The 18,483-nt window shown below is 40.0% G+C and overlaps 1 protein-coding gene across 2 annotated transcripts in view; it reads left to right on the top strand.

Annotated features, from left to right (window-relative positions):
- LOC143371802 (rap guanine nucleotide exchange factor 2) overlaps positions 1-18,483 on the top strand; it is a 228,509-nt gene that overhangs the window by 38,657 nt on the left and 171,369 nt on the right. For both annotated transcript variants that reach the window (XM_076817410.1, XM_076817409.1), the window contains exon 2: positions 12,792-13,239. In XM_076817410.1, coding sequence (XP_076673525.1) covers positions 13,171-13,239 — 69 coding nt within the window. In that variant the 5' untranslated portion in view covers positions 12,792-13,170. The remainder of the gene's footprint in view (positions 1-12,791; positions 13,240-18,483) is intronic.

The raw sequence follows: 18,483 nt of genomic DNA, 5'->3' as shown, positions 1-18,483 counted from the left end.
GACAATGTACGGCCCTGGCGCCGACTCTAAAGTGTACACGAAGTGGCGCACTCCACGCGAACGAAGTACCTGTCGCAGGTGCCCTCCCCGTTGGAGAACTCGTCGTGGCTCGAAGAGTGAAAGGGGGAGAAGAGAGCGCGCTGGAGATCATAGGGTCGCCACCCTCGTACACCCTTCGCGCGTGCTCTCGCGCCGCTTTCCATGGTTTTCATCCACTGAATTCGCCACCCGAAAAAAAGTCGCGCATAGCCGGGGGTTGTTTTAATTCCGTAAATTATTAATAATCCCCGGCGAATAGGATCCTCCTCAGGCGAGCGTGTCGCTCGTTTCTGGCGTGCAAATATTGGAGGTAGCCACGGTTTGCGCCATTTCTCCCGACCCTCGAACTGTGTCGAGGTCTTGCGATCTACGTCAACCCCGGCTAGCGAAATTACATATTTCCCTCGTAGGTAAACTAACTTTTGTACCTCGAGAAAATCGTTAGATAAAAAGAATCAGAATCGCACAATAGAAATCTGATAATAGCATGCATGCAAATTAAAATGGCAACTCCAAGTGTGTAATCTTGCAGAGAATGCTTTAATTACAACTTTCTTCCTGGTTCGGCTTTATAAATAGTGCAATGAATCGGGTCTGGCGATTTCGTTGAAAAGGAATTGGAGGTAACTGTATCGACCGCAGAGGCAGGTCGTACGAAATAAGCTTCGCGCTGCCGAGCTACATTGTCTATTGTTGGAAAGTTTCTAGAAGCCACTGCGATCCACAGAATTGCACAGGATTCACAGAGAAGTACGGCAACGGGCCTCCCCTCCAGCGATTAACGCAAATTTTCCCAAGTGTGCGCCTATCGCCGCGTTTTCCAGCCACGAGACCTGCTTTTCCTCGGTTCACACGCCCGAGCCACGAATAAAGGCTTTCCCTCCGAGAGAAATACAGCCCGCGATCTAATTATAACGCACGCCAACGATTTTTGCTAGGTCCATTTATATTTCGCGGACCGTCGCCGAACGGTCGACCTTTCGGCGCAATTAACGCGATAAACGCAATGAACGAAACGGAAATAAGCCTCCCCTAATTGGGTTACAACGAGGCTCCTACCCTGCTTCACGAACATTGCATGGGTGCAAATTTCCGATAGTGTGCAGTCTACTTGGCTGCTTTATCGTTGTTTCGTTGGTGTTTGGTAGAGTATTTGTTTAAGGATTGGGGAAATGATTATTTATTTCGTTTCTTACAAGGGAAGATCCCGAACACGAACATTAAAAAATTCTGAAACTTTGTGAATATGTGGGGGATTTCTTCCTGATTACAACGCAATTATTTTTTGCTGCCTAAATTCACTCGAAGAGGGTGAAATTAACCCCTGAAAATTCGGCTGTTTTCCCATTTTGTGTTATTCCTCGCGAACTGTAAGAGGTAGAAAAAAATGTTTCAAGACAAAAGTTACTTCTTTTAATTTGATCTATCATTTGGTGAAGAAATTATTTTACAGTTCACGAGTTATGATACAAAATTGGAAAATAACCAGATTTTCAGGGGTCAATTACACCCCCTTGTGTGAATTTGGGCCGCAAACAAAAATTGCGTTGTAATCGAAAGGAGATTCCTTATATATTTGCAAAGTTTCAGAATTTTCTGAATTTCCGGGTTCAGGATGTTCCCTTGTAAGTAATAGCAAGTCTGAAACGTGCGTTATTCAAAAGTTCTACAAGATCTCTTCAATTTTTTTGATGGTACCATGTGGCGATAGATCTAAAAGCTTTTCAACTTGTACCATTCCCTGGTTGTGAGTTCACAGACATAGTATCATTGACTCTATTTACAGTTATTTATTTATTTATTTATTACGAAGGGACAAATAAGGTAAAAATAAAAATAAGCTTAAAATAACAAATACCAAAGAAACAACAGAAAGAGACGAAATAAAATGAACAGATATTAGAAATGCAAGTATCAATATTGCAACTGAATCATCCAGTACACGCAGAACTGAATTTCTGAGGGTAGACAAGGAAGTAGCGAAAATGCAATATTATGACAGATAGAATATTAAAGAGATGCCTCATATCTCTACTAGGGAAATAGAATTAAAATTGCACCGAGATTTCAGGTCAATTAACGTGATAGCGTATGGGATTATAAATAAAAATCAGATATGCCATATTTCGTCGCCTCTCTAGGGTCATCAACCCCTACTTTGCTAGCTACTTATAATCTATGAGTATTGCTATTTTAAACGCTAAACACTCCAAATCAAATTTCCCATGTTCATCCTCATCTTCATAACCCAACTCTCAACTCCTCAATTTCCAATCTCACCTACGCAATGCCACTCCATTTTAGTCACGCATTCGATGAACCCGTCCCGAAGGTATTAGACTGCCACCCTGAAGCACCATTCTAATTATTTTAACCAGAATACAATCCATGTTAAATCCGTAAGAAATAGATTCATTTACGAGGGGTCAGAGTAAAAATCCACAGTAATTCCTGCAGCGACTCAGTTCATAGTTTCTCGTTTATCGCACGACGCTCTCGTTCGTCCATCCGCAGCGAGGGCGGGCAAAGTCGAATTAATAAAATGTTATAAAAAAAAGGCGCGTAGATAAGCAGGAGGGGCGTACCGCCCCGTTAATGAGGATGTACTCTCGTATTATGGTGGCGTAGGTCGCTCGTTGCGTTTCTAATCGCTGCGTGGTGCACGTTAGCAGCTAATGGTAACGGTAGCGTCGACTTTATAATGTTGACAGCGATGCAGACGCGTGGTAGTAGGCCAAGGATCTCTTCAGAGGTCGGCCGTCGTAGCTGGACTATCAAAGACGTTCGATAGCCGCATTAGAAGGCGTAGGGGGGCGATTAACACTCGCGGCAGAGTGCCCTAGAAATCTGGGATAATAACGGGGATTCTTTCGCAATCGCTTTAGCAATAATTCCACGCGAAAAAGGGATGTGTTTGTTTAGAGATGTCACCATAGTCGAGGAAAAGTTGCCTCGTTTTCTCAGTTAGCTTGTAGCAAGAGGGGTGCAGCTCCATCTTTACCAACTTTGAGGAAAAAGCTGTTTATAATTAAGCAATTATTGCTTTGACTTAACAAGGGAAATAAACAAGAGATTAAAAAGAGAACATTAATTGAGAAATATATATTTCACACAATAAGTAGTTTAGTTATTGAGTGAATAAGTTTCTATTTATATTTTTGGCAAACTCTTCAAATGTGGAGCTGCCCAAAACAAAAATATTGCACAAAACAGTAATACAGTGTTTCCCATTTTTTGAGTCGCGACTCCCTTTTATTATATTCGAATAATCTGCGACACCCCACCCACCATATAAGTTAAGGTAAATTTATTAAGGTAACGAAAAGATTAAAAATAGGTATTTTTGAGAATATAATTCTAACTTAATAATATTTGAAAAAAAAAAAAAACATAGTGACCCCTTAGAAAACACTTCGCGACCCACTTGGTGGTCGCATTCCACCGGTTGGCAATCACTGCAGTAATAGGTGTAGGTTCAAAATTTGCAATAAATCCCTCATTTGTCATCGGATTTGCATCAAACGTACACCGAACGATGTAGAATCTTTTACGTATATTACACGTCACATTTCAAAAACTGTAAAAAATGGAATTGCACTTCTTTGTGGGGGGAGGGGGAAGTTTTCATTGAAAACTTTGGTACGTATACTTATTTCTGTGTTCAACACGTGTCACCGTTGGGGCGTGTTAAGTTTCCCTTTTATGGGGTGTTTCACCAGCAGTTCAATTTTGAATATTATCTAGATTGAGGCGGCGAATATGTGTGCTTAGATTGTTACTGTAAATTTGACAGTGATTTTTACAATTCATAGGGTTTTCATTTTTTTCTTGCAAATTTCTGGTCTTCTCAAACCACTTATTATCTACTTTTTGTCGGCGCAAATTTTGACGCGCCATTTTTGGCGTGTACCCATTTTTCATTCCACGTATCCATCATCGTTTGAATTGCTCCTGACTGCAGACACGCGAAATAGATACACAGTGAAATGGGGAGAATGCAGAACACACGGTTCGAGCGCATGTCTCCCGTTGCTGCCGTGTTACGCGGGCATATCGAGGGGAAAGGGGTTATAAAACGCGGTACGGATTGCAATGATGCACGAAACGAGGGACACATAACCGTGTTGCGGTATGCAGTTGCACACGAACGGTTCTTTGTGACACCGAACGCTGTGGACGATATCGTTGACAGCATCTCTGGATTCAATCTAGATCGTTCGTTCTGCTCCCCACGGGCTATAGGAGCGGCGACAAACTGCTGACAAACACGAACTGCCCCGTTTCGCGCTGTCAATCATTATGTCCGACCCTATGAAGAAAGTAGCGGTACAGCAGCTTCGTTATTAATCTAAATTGGGAAATTAGAAATTAATCTCGCACGAGCTTCAAGCTTTTGTTCCTTTCCAACACGCGTGTTTACTGTTATCGAATATTTTCAATATAGAGTAGGCCACGTACGATATCGCAATTAATACAATTCGTTACGCTTGTGAATCGACTAGGCGTTTCCACGGTATTTATAATACCTGTGTTCCAAATAATATTGATGAAAGAATTTCTGAACGCTTGCGAGCATATGAGTACCACAAACAAATGATTTTAATTTTGTTCAATGATTTTTGTCACGCTGTATGTACGCGTTATAAATTTTTAACTTATCAGCTGTTCGTTTCGACGAGTTTTAATCCACTTTAAAATTTGTCCAATGGAGGATGTTTCTTGTTATATTTCTGCGACTGTGTATATTCAGCTAAGTTCGAGTAACTTAGCATTAATAAAACATTAAAAAAATAATTTAAATCTTAAAAAGTATTAATAAAAAATATGTGAGAGACTTCGTCGCTCTACAAAGTGCATCTCTTAATAGATTTCCAAAAACAGTTTCTGAGACCTGATATCGTTCAAATTGAATATTTTTGATACATAGAATTTCGAGGGACTAAAACTATCCTCGACGTAATATTCGACCGTGGAATCAAGAGAGCTGGAAATATTGGAGCACGTATGCTCATCGATTGTAGAGGATTACGATATGCCGGATTAGGTAATTAATGAGTCTGCCAGGGAAAGCAAGACATTCCGCAAAATATATGTATCCAGTTTAAGGACGAAATAAAAGCTACCTTCGGGTTGTTCATAGTCCACTGTTAATGGTACTCGCGTTGCACTATTCGCAAAACTACAGAAAACATAACAATTCGAATATTAAACAATCTTTAACTCTATATCACGATTTTCTTTCCAGCTATTGTATTTCATTGAAACTTCCCTCCATTGAAATTTTGCACTCCTCTGGTAATTCAATACAGCTTGCTATTGAAACATAAAAAATTTCACCTGCGACGAGGTATTTCCAGGAATACCAGAGAATTTTTGCAACCGAAGGTATTCAGGCTATCAAATCTCTGAATCCTCTCACAAAATTCTTTAATTAATTCCTACTTAAGCTTAACGAAAATTATTCAACAACTTTGCTTCAACCGTGTGGTAGTTGATTGTGCCCAGCATTATATTCCCAGGCGAAATTACACAGGCAGTTAATTCCGCGCAATTGCACATTATTTTTAACGTTTCATAGTCGATGCTGAAATGCTGATGCACCGTGCGTCATTTTCCTGCAGAGCGGTTAGCGTAATAATTCGTTCCTCGGTTACCGTTCCATTTCTATTTCACGTTCAGAGTATCATACTCTTTCCCGTGACGGTCACGGTGGGGTTGTGTGCGCGTATGATAATTTGTAGATCATCAGAGTGATCAACGACTCGGTCACGTGATTCGGGTTGCGCTAAACTCGTGCCTCGCGAATTCAAGCGCATGTGTATAGGTATGTACGACATGCTTTTCAGCTACTAAAATAAATTTCCAACGATAATAATAATTCTCTATTACATTAAGAAGATAACACATTGATCTGTGACAGATAAACAAATCGAATCAGCGTAAATAAAGGAGATGCAGCAAAAACGCTATATTTGTCCGTTTATGGTAGATATTAATTAAGGGTTAACGAATTATAATGGGTTGCTGCAAATTTGTTATGGAAATGGAGCACCACTTAGTACTTACGAATTAGGTGAATAATCAGAATGCCACGGTAGCAGTTTCAGTGAATTAATAAAGAATGTTATTTCGGTGAATAACAGATGGAACATTAAGAGTAAAGAGTGCTGAAAACATTGCACAAATTTATTGAATGGATTGAATTTACGCGGGAATTTGGAGTAATTATTGAAACCAGGCTTTGATATTATTATCGAAAGATGTATTCCTGATAATTTTCTATGAACGGGATTATTTTATTGTAAAAAGAGTAACAGGAAATGGTTTTGAAGTGCTTTTATGTTAAAAACGAAATTAAAAGGTACAAGCAGTTCAACCTGTTATTTTTAATATCAGAGGCAATTAGGATTGTGATCTACGTGACTTGCGTCTCTAAACAGGTAAATTGCATCGACTCTCCGAGGATTTGCATGACAGCAATTTGTTCCATCTCTGCAAATATCCATCATTCCGCAATTATCGAAAGAACGAAATCCTGCGACGAATTGATGGCTGATAAATGCGAAATTGAATTCATAACAATGAACTGCGCGCTGCAAAACATAGAAAATTAATGGAAAGAATCTCTAACGAATCGTGGTGGAAATTATTTCCCACTGATGTTCGAACGATTCATCAGAATCGCTCGTTAAATGTTTTCATACTGTAGGTATAATAATATCGTGACAGACGCTTGCATTAACGATCTATCGATTCGCATAATGTGATTCCATAAGCGTATTAATATCAACGTGAGCTACTTTGAATGATAAAAATATGGACAGTCGCACTCCCCTTGCGTAATTTACGCAAATCTTGTATTTTATTACAAATGGAGTGGATCGACGACTATAGATGAGTCATAGGACGATAAAACGTAAGATCGAGTTAACTAGACCAGGGAGTCTTTCTATTCCACGCATGCCAATTGCTAGAAAGAGCTGACTATATGAACAATCTCTCTTATCGAACCTGCGATGTCAAATGTTATCGATTTGTGCTGGAAAACTTGTTAGTATTATCGAATTTTGCGAAAAGCGTCTGTCGGGTTTGTCTAATGAAATTCGATTTAAGTGGATGACAAATATCGTGGATTAAATTCTCTGTGCCTCTGACATTCTCTTCAACTTACTTCCATGTAGTATAAAAAAGATAACATTTCTTTCATTTCTGTTATGTAATAGGTGCCTACACTTTCCTGTGGTTCTTTAATTGTTTGGAGTTTTGATATTTTAATAGCACTTATGCCTCGCATGTCCCACAAAAATTTCATTTGATCCACAAGTATCCAATTTTAGAATATAAACATATTCAGTCTCAAATTATACTTGAATACCTAATCCACTATGTATCTACTATTCTTTTACCATTTCACACGAAACACTTTGCTTCGCAGCTGGAATTTCTGATATATTCACGTGGCAGAAGCAGCGATAATTTCAAAGATATAACACGTGTGATTATGCCTGAAGTAGGTACCATTAGCAGGAGACAAAAGTGTCCCGCATAAAAAGATAGAGCATCCAGAAAGAGGATGAATACGTAATCTGTGTACATCTAATGAAAATTCAGAAAGTTATATATATTTCAACGCGTGAATTCGATTCGATAGAATAGTACAGCGCTAAGTACTCGGTGAAATTTTTATTCAATAAGCTCTTAGAAGCCGATACTTGAGTAGGAAGCAGGGGTCGGTAGATTACACCTGCACTCGCTGTGCAATAGTGCAGGTGAAGAAGAGAATGAAATAGTACACCTGTCTCTGCATGATTAACTTCGTTCTTGGAAGGTCAGCGAAGCCGTTCATGCATCCCGACTCCATTCAACGAGAAATTGGAGGTAGTAATTATGCAAGCTTGTTGTTGCACTCGATATTAAAACGTATCATCTAGTATGCAGGTTCCATTTCCAGCGTACAACCATCTTGCTGAACTGCCCTATATACAGAGGTATTTTTACCAGCGACTGGTTAACGTGGGTCGTTAAAGCCACCGAATGTCGGACCAACGCGAAGGGAACATGAAGAATTACCGTCGTAACATTTTTAACTTGGCATCACGGTTTGTTTGTTTAGTCTGGAATGATTGAAAGGAATTTACAGCTGACGGCACCACCTTCGGCGCACCTTTCGTATGAATTCTGTTTAAAGTACCCAGGTGTTTGATTGGACACTTCTTGGGAATCATTAGGTACTAAAAACGTACCTAATTGCATTATTTTACTGGCATACAATTGAATTTGACGCTTCCGTGTTGCATCTAGTTAATGTTTAGTGTAGTGTCAGTTGTAACAGTTGATCTGACTAGAAGAATGCACATAGGTCATGTCACCAATTTGGCTAAAATATGGCGTACAGTTAGTTTATGCTGTGTATACTGCCGTGTTAATTCGAAAGAGCGTACCCGGTCAGACGGTGGTTCTGAGATGAATGATTTTTAGTATTCTGTGTTATGTTATCCGTATGTTATATAAATCGGATTAGATTAAATATTAAATCTGGATAACAAGGTATCTAAATATTTCTGACAAACCCGTAAAATATTTCATAAACTCCAAAAGAAATTTTGGGAGATACGCCCGTTTTAATGCAGATTAAAATTAAAGGCATTAAAGATATATACATACGTCTTACAGTTGAGCTCCAACTGCATACAGATGATATTAGGTCGGCGCAAAAGTTCGTACGCGTTATTGAACCATGGTCTTCATTGAAAATATAAATATATTACAAGTTTTTTAATTCAAAGTATTGTCCTAGACCTTTCGCCACTTTTCTAGTAAAAATACAAGTTGGTATAATGAAAAAAGACATTTGGGTACACCTGAAATCACCAACAAGTGAGCGGACGAACTGTTCCACCCATCTAATAGTTCATTAGCCAGACATCGAGATTCTGGAAAAGTCAAACTTTGCACTCGATTTCCCCACAAAGTTTTAAGTAGTACACCCTATGCGTTTAACACATAATTGCACAATACATGCTGTGCGAAACTGTACACAAAATTTGAATGAAACTCGTAACCCAAACCTCGTACTGGTCGCTCACTACTTGCGATTGGTGAATTGTACATATGTACCTACAAATGTGCGTTGTAAAGATTCTCGAAACCAAGTGCACTAAATTGTTTCTACTAACAAGGCAACAGTCCCACCCAAAGCTTCTGATTTTAATGAAATTTAGTGTGAATATAAAGCATATTAGAGTACCTATGCAAGGAGCAATTTTTTCCGCGGAAATTCGCCCTGAAGGGGTGAAATCAGCCCTTAAAATCTTCGCGTTATTTTGTTTCTTTAAATATACTTAATTTTATTTTCCTGTTGGCAGTGCGATAGAGCATAAATAATTGGATAATGCTTATATCTAGAGTTTTATTCTATCTCGCACTGTTACAAGGTTATAGGTATTTAAAGAAAAAACGAAAACCGGCGATAACTTTAATATCGTGCACACCAACGACCGACGAGTTTTGTCCGGCGTGATGCATAACTTCTGTACTTATGATTACAAATGAATAAAAAAAAATCTGCAACTTCTTCAAGGACGCATAAAAGCATGTTCCAAATTTCAGATGAATCGAATCGCCAGTTTCTTAAAAAAATATTCCCAAATTTTGCTGTGCTTTTAGCCCGAAAGTAGGATTCCCCCTTTAAGATTAGAATTTTATGAAAATTAATTTAAGATGATTAATTGATGGTCGATGGTCAATGAGGAGGCACAATGGCCGGGCTCCTCATCGCTTCTTACAGCATATACATACACCCGCGTTTTCTTCTTTGACATTCCGTTTCACGCGAGCCGTAGTGCATATACGGATACGAGGCGAGTTGTGAACGAGACGCCTGCTCAGCGAGTTTCTTTTCGAAAGGAAGAAAGAGCCTGGCGGACCACGAGAAGATGAAGAAGCAGAGGAGGGATAAAACGAGCAATGGGAGGCCGAACAGAAACGATCCGCAAGGTCGACGTAGCCGTTTCTTCTCTTGGCTCTGCCGTTTCTGCTCCTCCGCGACGATTCCTGCGATCCTCTCATTTTTACCGATTACGCGACTTCATTTTCTGGATTAGGACAATGGGCATAGAAGGATCACTCACTGGCTGTGAAATAGAAAATTCACTCGCTGTGGAGGGGCGATGAAAAATTATGGGAAGAAAATTGTGCGAGTGATACTTTGACTCACCTGAACTTCATTCACTGTGTGATGTAATAATTCATATAGGTACTTCAATTTAATTAATGTTACTGTATACATACTAACGTGATGTAATAATGGCACTGCATGCACCACAATATCAGCGATAAAATTAATACCGTGGTTTTAAAGCAGCAATATTTTCATTAAATATCTCATTCATTCAATACATTGCGAATGTTACGCTACTGAATGTCTTGCCTATGCAATAATTCCAAGCAGTACAATTACAGAGAATAATGCAGTCCGTATAGTACCTGCTCCGAGCACGATTGCAAAACAGAAAAAGAAAGCTGGCCGCTAAGGAAAAATTATGCTTGCCACGAGGAGAGAGGTTAATTACACCGTGGATGATGCCGAAGCTCCGGCTGAAAGTTTACCAGACGGTGCATCGAAGATTAAAAGTGTCTCACCGAAAAACCATTGTTACCAAAGTCTGTCCCAGGCACAGCTTATTATCGGCTTCTGCCTTCCATCTCCGTTTTCTGCAACGACAGACACGGCAACCTCGTAGGCCTCTGTTATAAACGCGATTCACCACTTTAGATCCCTGAAAATTGCGTCGCACCGATGGAACCGTCGGACTTGCTGGGCGAAAATCGAGGCTCCCCTCTGGGCTTCGCCAGCAGAATTAAAATTTCACAAACTCCGTGCAATGGCGAATTCACTGCACAGAAACTGTACCGCCGATCGAAAGCTTTCGATGTTCAGCTAACACAACTCAGCACCACCTGCTCACACACGTGCCTGTGACTTGGCGATTTCGATCTACCGTCGCGAGTGAAGCTAAAAATTCAATATCCTTTGCTACTCGTCTACCTCGATCGACAAATTCCACGGGGACAGTATCATCCGCGCAGACAGTTTCCTATTGAAGCCATCAGGCGTCCGCTGGCATTGCATAAGAAGGAGTCAGACGCATGGAAGGAGCCTAACGTTTATCCTAGCTCCGTTGTCATCCGCCGTTTGGCAGTCTGTCAAGTTCAGTCGCGTTGCGGGTGGGTATCGAATTTGGATATCCAGAGATTCGTCCCGTATTATATCGTACGCCTTCGGATGGGCTGGCTCGTTTCGTGGCTGGTCGGTCGTGGCAGGAGGGAGCAGTGGAGCACAGGCACGACCTCGACTCGTTTACTTGCAAGGTAGTTAGGTATGTGGCTCGCGTGACGTTACATATCCAAGGTCGGCGAATGAACCAAGAAATCGACGACGCCTCTTCCTTCTGAACGTTTGTTTTCCTCCGGGCTGGAGCGGCGCCCTGGCCCCGATTTAAATCGGCCGCCGCGCGATCGGATCTGGCGAAAGGTCGACGAGCCTATTTCCAGTTCGCCTCGCTATCATTTCCCCGCAATCTACATATCTGCAGGTGCAGCGCGCCTTAACGAGCGACTTCCGTCGCGCTTATAATTCACCCTGCGTGTTTCGCGATTCATTCATAAATCGTAACGGTACTTTTTCTTCGCGTCCTCAACGTCTGCGGCATCCCTGGCTGGAGAGAAAGCGTCCCTGGTGCCGACGGCGTTGATCTTCCAGTTGGATCCTTTAGGCGGACTTGGGGAACCGAATTGGGGGTAGGAAACTTCTAAGTGTGGGCTAAGAGGAGGAGTGGCTGATGGTTGAGGTCGATTGTTCAGCTGGGCTTGGAGAAGAGATCTGGGGTTCGAAAGTTGTCTGTTTTCGACCAGGTTGAGAGGTTGGCGTTTGGCTTCGATGCGTCAAGTGGACTTTGAGAACTAGAATTGGGATAGATGGTCGAACCTAGGGGCAGAGGTTTGGAGAACTTGTCTCGAGGCTGCAGAAAACAATAGTGGTTCTAGAATTTTCTGCTTGGACATGGATAACTTTGCCAATGTGGAACAGGTTGTGAAATGATTCGTCATAGAGATCGATCGTGCGAGGGGACTTTGGGGATGAGAGTTTGAATGGAAAGAGATTCTGGGAACACACCTAGAGGTTGGGTGAGATGCTAGTGGTTCTAGAATCCTCTTTTCAAGTTTGGGAAGACTTCAGGTAACAGATGAGACTTGGAGTAAAATTAGCAAATTAATAAATCAAGAAAAACATCAGACTTCGACGAGCTTATGAGATAAATTTCTATCTAATTATGATTTTAGTGTACACTGGTCCAGCGTAATCCTCTTAGCTAACTTTATCCACGATACCAAGTTTGTTTGCGTTTGTACGCAACTACAAGTTTGACGGAGGATTCGTTAAACTAAACATAAGGTTCATAATTTACCTACCAGGTAGTTGACATAGATCATTCAGAATTTTTAACTTCCACAGAAAATCGTGAACCGGAGGAAGTAAATAGAAAACGCTAATTGAAAATAAGAATCCAAGTTGAAATTCAGCTTGCCCATACAAAGGTTACTTATTTCCCAAATGTCATATCACCCCATACCAGTTCTAATATCTCAGGCATCGAAAACTAGCATAGATATTTCATAAAAACTCCAGGAAAAGCCCAACACTGTTGCTCAATTTCCTTCTAACATCCTTCCGTTCGTTCTTTCTGTTGCAGAACCTGTCACCTGCAGGCGGTAAGGCGAAAGGAACTGCATCGCTATGGAAATGGGGAAACACGGGGCGCAGACTCTGGCAAGATGTCACGTGCTAGCCAGCGTATGAACCGAGACCTACGATCTTCTCGAATGTGCGCGGTGAATGTTTGACGATAAACGAGAGAACCGTTCGAAACGAGAATGAAACATTCAGCGAGGACTGATGACACGAGACGATCGGCCCTTTGAATGGCCGAGAGACGATCGCACGGCCTTTGAGGAGGCTAGGTAGTTGGAAGTCGCGACCATTTTGGTGGCGATGTCCAGGGGGAAGCCCTTTATCAGGACACGGGACCACGCAGGAATAAGGATCGCAGAGTAGTCTGTAGATAGGCTACTATGACGGACTATTTGGATCCACACTTCGTCAGGGCTCTGTGCCGCGATCCAGAACGACGAACGCTTCAAGTAAGTTCAGTTTCAAAAATATATGCTGGTTTCATAGGAACTTCGACTTCTAAATGCAAAATAACATCAAGTACCTACCATTTCTTTCACAACCTGCTTTGACGTTTTTGTGTTGTAATATGCGATTAAATGAAATTAGTGGTGAACAATTACTGAACTCGCAACTGACTGATGCGGCTTGGTGACCGAGAATTTATAGTCTCCTAGAAATTTCTAGTAAGTTCTAATATTTACCTGCACCAACCGCTATGGCGACCCTAAAGACGACCATAGTCCATGTGGTATGAAATGTTTATTGGATTTTTCGAATTCAGCCTACCCGAAAATATATTAAAAACAGCTAAAGCATTGAAAAAGGTTTTTTCATCGCGAGCCTGCGTTATTATTAGTACAGTGATCCTCTGAGTTACGTTATATCGCACTCACGGCGCGGCGTTTCTTTCAACGACGCGATAGGTATTTTTATACTGTGTATACCTGTGTGTATGCGTTTTTACAGTTGTTGGTGAATGTATACATGGTGTTTCACCTAACTCTGTCTCCTGAAATATTTCTGCTGTTTTCAAAATTTCGTAAGAATGTTTCGTATAAAAGCTGCCTACATAATTTTGTGAAGGTCCGTGTATAGTAACAATAGCATAGGTCAATTTTGTTCTTTTAAATGGAATGCTATATTTTATTTGTTGACACCCGAGAGCCACTTTAATGATGAATTCAACAACCTGCAAGAATAAATCCTTCCAGGTCACTAAAGGTTCTTTAAAAAATTAAAAAAAAAGTATCATCCTCGTAACCCTTTCCAACAGTGTAAAACTATTATTACTATACACCGGTCCCCACAAAATTGTGCAATTTTTGTAGGAAGCATTTTTTATAAAATTTTGAACATAGCAGAAATATTTCAGGTAATTTTAGGTGAAACACTCTGAGTATGTGCACGTTAAATTTTACCTGTAAAGTCATTTTGATTAATTGATTGGATCTATGCTGACTTGCCGGTTATTCAGGAAACAATTAATACGTAATTTCGTGGTACCGCTGTAGTTAGTAGTATTTGCGTTTACTATGCGGGTGGAATTTGTACACGTGTGTCGAATAAAAACTAGAGTAGATTGGAAGGTTTCATAAAGGCGATGTACAGACGTCATGCTGCTATTATATTTAATCTTGAAGATGAATATGTAGTTCGTCTATTGAAGTAATTCTGTAGGGTAGAAGCTTCTTTATGTGTATATTGTGCTACTTGGAGATTCTATTAGCTGAACAGAGAATGAGCTTATCGGAAGTCTCTTCTTTCGTTGAAACATTCTTCTATGGTATTCGAAATTAATTCTGATCATCTGATTATTGAACAGAGGCAATTATTACGTCCTATGCAAATAATGCAGTTTGGGAATATTCCACACAGTACTTTATTTTGAATACTCGGTTCACATTCCAAATTCTGATATTCATTCTCCTAGATCTGCGAAATACTTAATTCGAGCAGTGTAATACTATTTTAAGAATTGGGAGACACATTTCTATGCTAGTAATAAACTAAGTAGATATAAACACAAACAATCTTCAAGTAAAAAGAGTTTTTCGATATCTAATTCTCAGATTTTCAGTCTACCAAACTTCCATAATAATAAAGTTATTAATTCGAAATAATCAAATTTTCCATTGAGGATGAAAAACAGCTAAATCACGATTTATGTTAGATGATTAAGAATTACATAAAAAATGGGGAATTAGTTGTCATCAAAGGGCTCTAATAAAAGACAGTCCTTGTGTCTCCCCAAAGTAACATTTATTTTTCGAACGCCCAGTATGATGCCTTTATTATTTCCACGCTCGATTTTAGCGAAAGTGTGCACGCATAAAAGTGCATTCGTGCATTGGACTGCGTTCGCAGTGGTTGAAAGGTTAAAGTGCATCGTCGATATCCTGGCGCCGAGCTGCTTGAACTTTCGAAACGAACAACCTGCAGCTTCTTATCTGCGCATAATCATGTCAGATTCCTGCGCACAGTATCGAGGAATTTCAACGTGAAAAAAAATCGTGGTTTCTTCCGCGATTAAACTGGTCTCGATACCTGTCTCCGCATTTTATAACGCCAAATAGGAGGACGGGGGTTAAAAGGGTTCGCAAACTTTGGTTAAAATTCGTTTAATAATATTGTTTCAACGACGTAGGAAATCACCATCGTTCTGGCGCTCAAGTACCCACTTGAAAAATCGAATTCTTTATAATTTAAATTTATAGATGTCATTGACAAGTTTTATAAAAAGTATTGGCTCGTTACCGAGTTTCGCTTCCTTGCAAATTACAAACTTCATCAGTGGCACGTTTCAGTTTTACTTGAAGAAGTTTGAGCTCTGGTTCCGCCGAGTTGGCCCTTAACAAACGAACGGTTGAAACGCAGAGAAAATCTTTGGGCGAGGGACTTCTGGAAGAAAGTTTCGCGACAATAGATTCTGTGCCCAGAGTCATCACGATACTGCAGGATTTTCAGCAATTTTAAGACCACCATTCAAACTTCTCGCAAGAATCCTTTATACTCCTTGTCCAATAAGGTCATAGAGAAATAGTTCTCAGATATCGGAAAGGGATCGAAGAATGATCGATGGTGGACAGCTTTTGTCACATGCTTTCGTTCGTCGTAAAAATTCGAAATTGCAAGCGGTCTCATTTTTTTTTATTCAATCAGGTGGACGTGAAATTTCTTTTCGTTTATCTTGCCGCCACATGGAAATAGTTAAACGTTCCGTTATCGAGCGTCGTTTTTTAACTTTTAACTACCTTTGTTCTCCTTTGTTTCATCAGGACTCAGACCAACTACCAATCGTATGCTCCTAATTCGAACGTCGAGCGCTTGATTGCGATCGGAAAAACTACCTTTGCTTTGTTCTATCGCGATGTCCCTTTTTCGCGTGCCTGTCTGCCAACGCCATAGAACCATTTTCACGGCGGAACGTTCTGTCGCGTGTGCTGCAATCGTGGAAAAAATTCCCCGCGCACATGTGACCGTGTATTCTTGGAGGTTTCACGTAATGCAGAAATCAATATTCTTGCGCTATAATGCTGTTCGTAAATAGAAAAGCCGAGAGAGGGTCGAAAAAATTCCATCTAAAGGTGACTTCTCTATTGATTTCGCAAAAAAAAAATAATCTTCCAAGAGAAATATGTTTTTTTTGTGAAACCCATGAACGAGTTTTAAATTTATAAATTTCTAGTTTATCGAATTATGTTCTTCACCGAAGTTTAACAGTAGAAAATGACGACACGAAGAGTAATATAAAGTAAAATCCAGCTGTTCGTGTTTTAATAAATCGAAGGAGGTTATAATTGGTAACTTTATGTAGTATGGAATTAATGGTTTCATGCTGTAACATAAGTTGCTTTTGTGAATAATCAATTATTTGGTTGGTCTATCAATTATTTCATATTAACTTTCGGCACGTAGTAAAAACTCACTAGGTGACATTCTGCTATCTCTGGGACGCTTCCAAAAACGAACTTTTCAGTGGATTTAAGAAATAATATTTTCACCTTTCTCTACGTCTCTACTTTTCTAATTTTTCAAATTATTCTTTCACCCTACAATGATATCACTGTTATATAAGAGTGCAGTTTTAAGAATTTTTAAACCTTAACACGTAGAGGAAAGCTGCCTAATATCGGGATGTTTTTTTTTAGTTGCTCGTAGATTCAGTCTAAATAGAGGAATATTTCGAAATTTGCATCGGTTGCTTTTAAATACATATTAGACGGTATTGCTGTGTATTTCCATTCATCTTTACTATCAGCTTTTTATGTATATTTTGTACCACAGTTCCTTCTTACCAATTTCATCACTACACCTCGACTAACTCATTATCTACACCATATTTGCATAATAATGAAATAAACCGCAGTACACTTTAATTGAGAACGTCTCTATGAAGCTAACGTGCCTCAGCTTCGTTCCACGAATGAAACACTAATTTTCATACAGAAAAGGAGGATATAACTGCGTTTAAAGCTGCGTATCGTATTAAATAGGGGTTCAAGAGAAAAGGAAAGCGGGAATAACAAGCACCTAACGGGTTAAGCTGGTCCCTAATGAGAGCGAAAACCTCTTTGCAACGTGCAGATCGCGCAATAGAGAAATCCTCGAGATTTTCAGATTTTCATGGAGGAAAAAAAAAGCTCAGACCTCCAGGCGAGGGATACCTGCACAATGTCTCCTTTTTTCCCCTTTTGCCTTCGTTACCACCACGCTAATTTGCAATTTCCACGATCGCGAGATAGGTGGAGAATGGTAGGCGTGTGCATCGACACGCGTGCAAAATGTGCGTGTTAGCTTTCGTTAGTTTCATTGCAATTAGATGCTGTTTGAAGAAGGCACCGCTGTAGAAAGCAGTCGTGCGAAAGATCTATTTCCCATTTAACGGGGTATTCGGGTTTACACGGCCGATTTTCAGCCGATTTCATGGTTCCTTTTCTAGGCGACGAAAACAGATACGACATTGGTGCTTTGTGCACACCTTTAATCATCTTCTGGCCGTTTAAAATCATGAAGGATGATTTAAAACGTTCAAAACTTTTATAGTTATCAGCATCTTTGCTCAATTGTCCCAAGTCTGGCGGCTTTCCTATTGGGCAGAAAAAATTTACCAACACGGTTTTTTAATCCCTACGAGTGTCGATATCGCCCCTACCAAAATCAGGTTAATATTTTCTAAACTTCGATTTTTTTGGCACCTAAAAGATACGCAAACCGCAGGAAAAAGCGTGTTTTTTTCTTTAATCAGCTGTCATTTTGTAGAATCGTTTTTCAAATTCCTGATAGCGACACTCGTAAGGATTAAAAGAATGGTTATTTCAATTTTTTCCGTGCAATAGGAAATCCGCCAGCCTTGGGACAAGTCAGCAAGGATGTTTAGACGACGTCAATGACGTTGTAAATATTTTAAATCATTCTTCGTGATCTTTAATAGCCAAAATATGAATAAAAGTGTATACAAAGCACCAATATCGTATCTTTTTTCGTCGCCTAGAAAAAAATCATGAAATCTCATGAAAAATTAACCGCCTAAACCCGAATACTCCTTAACTTTCACACTTTCCACGTAATGTATTATCGTATTAATACAATATTTAGTAGATCTTTTACGCCACTGGTTTTCGGTTCGTTCTTCTCGCATTATTCACGAAAATGGCTGCAGTTTCATCTCCGAGTCGTCTCAGATATTGCTCGTGGATATCGATTCTGCGTGG

Source organism: Andrena cerasifolii, chromosome 7 (genome assembly GCF_050908995.1).
Source record: "Andrena cerasifolii isolate SP2316 chromosome 7, iyAndCera1_principal, whole genome shotgun sequence".
NCBI classification, from domain to species: domain Eukaryota; kingdom Metazoa; phylum Arthropoda; class Insecta; order Hymenoptera; family Andrenidae; genus Andrena; species Andrena cerasifolii.
The sequence above is the reverse complement of the archived record's forward strand: the minus strand, read 5'-3'. Positions and strand labels throughout refer to the sequence as shown.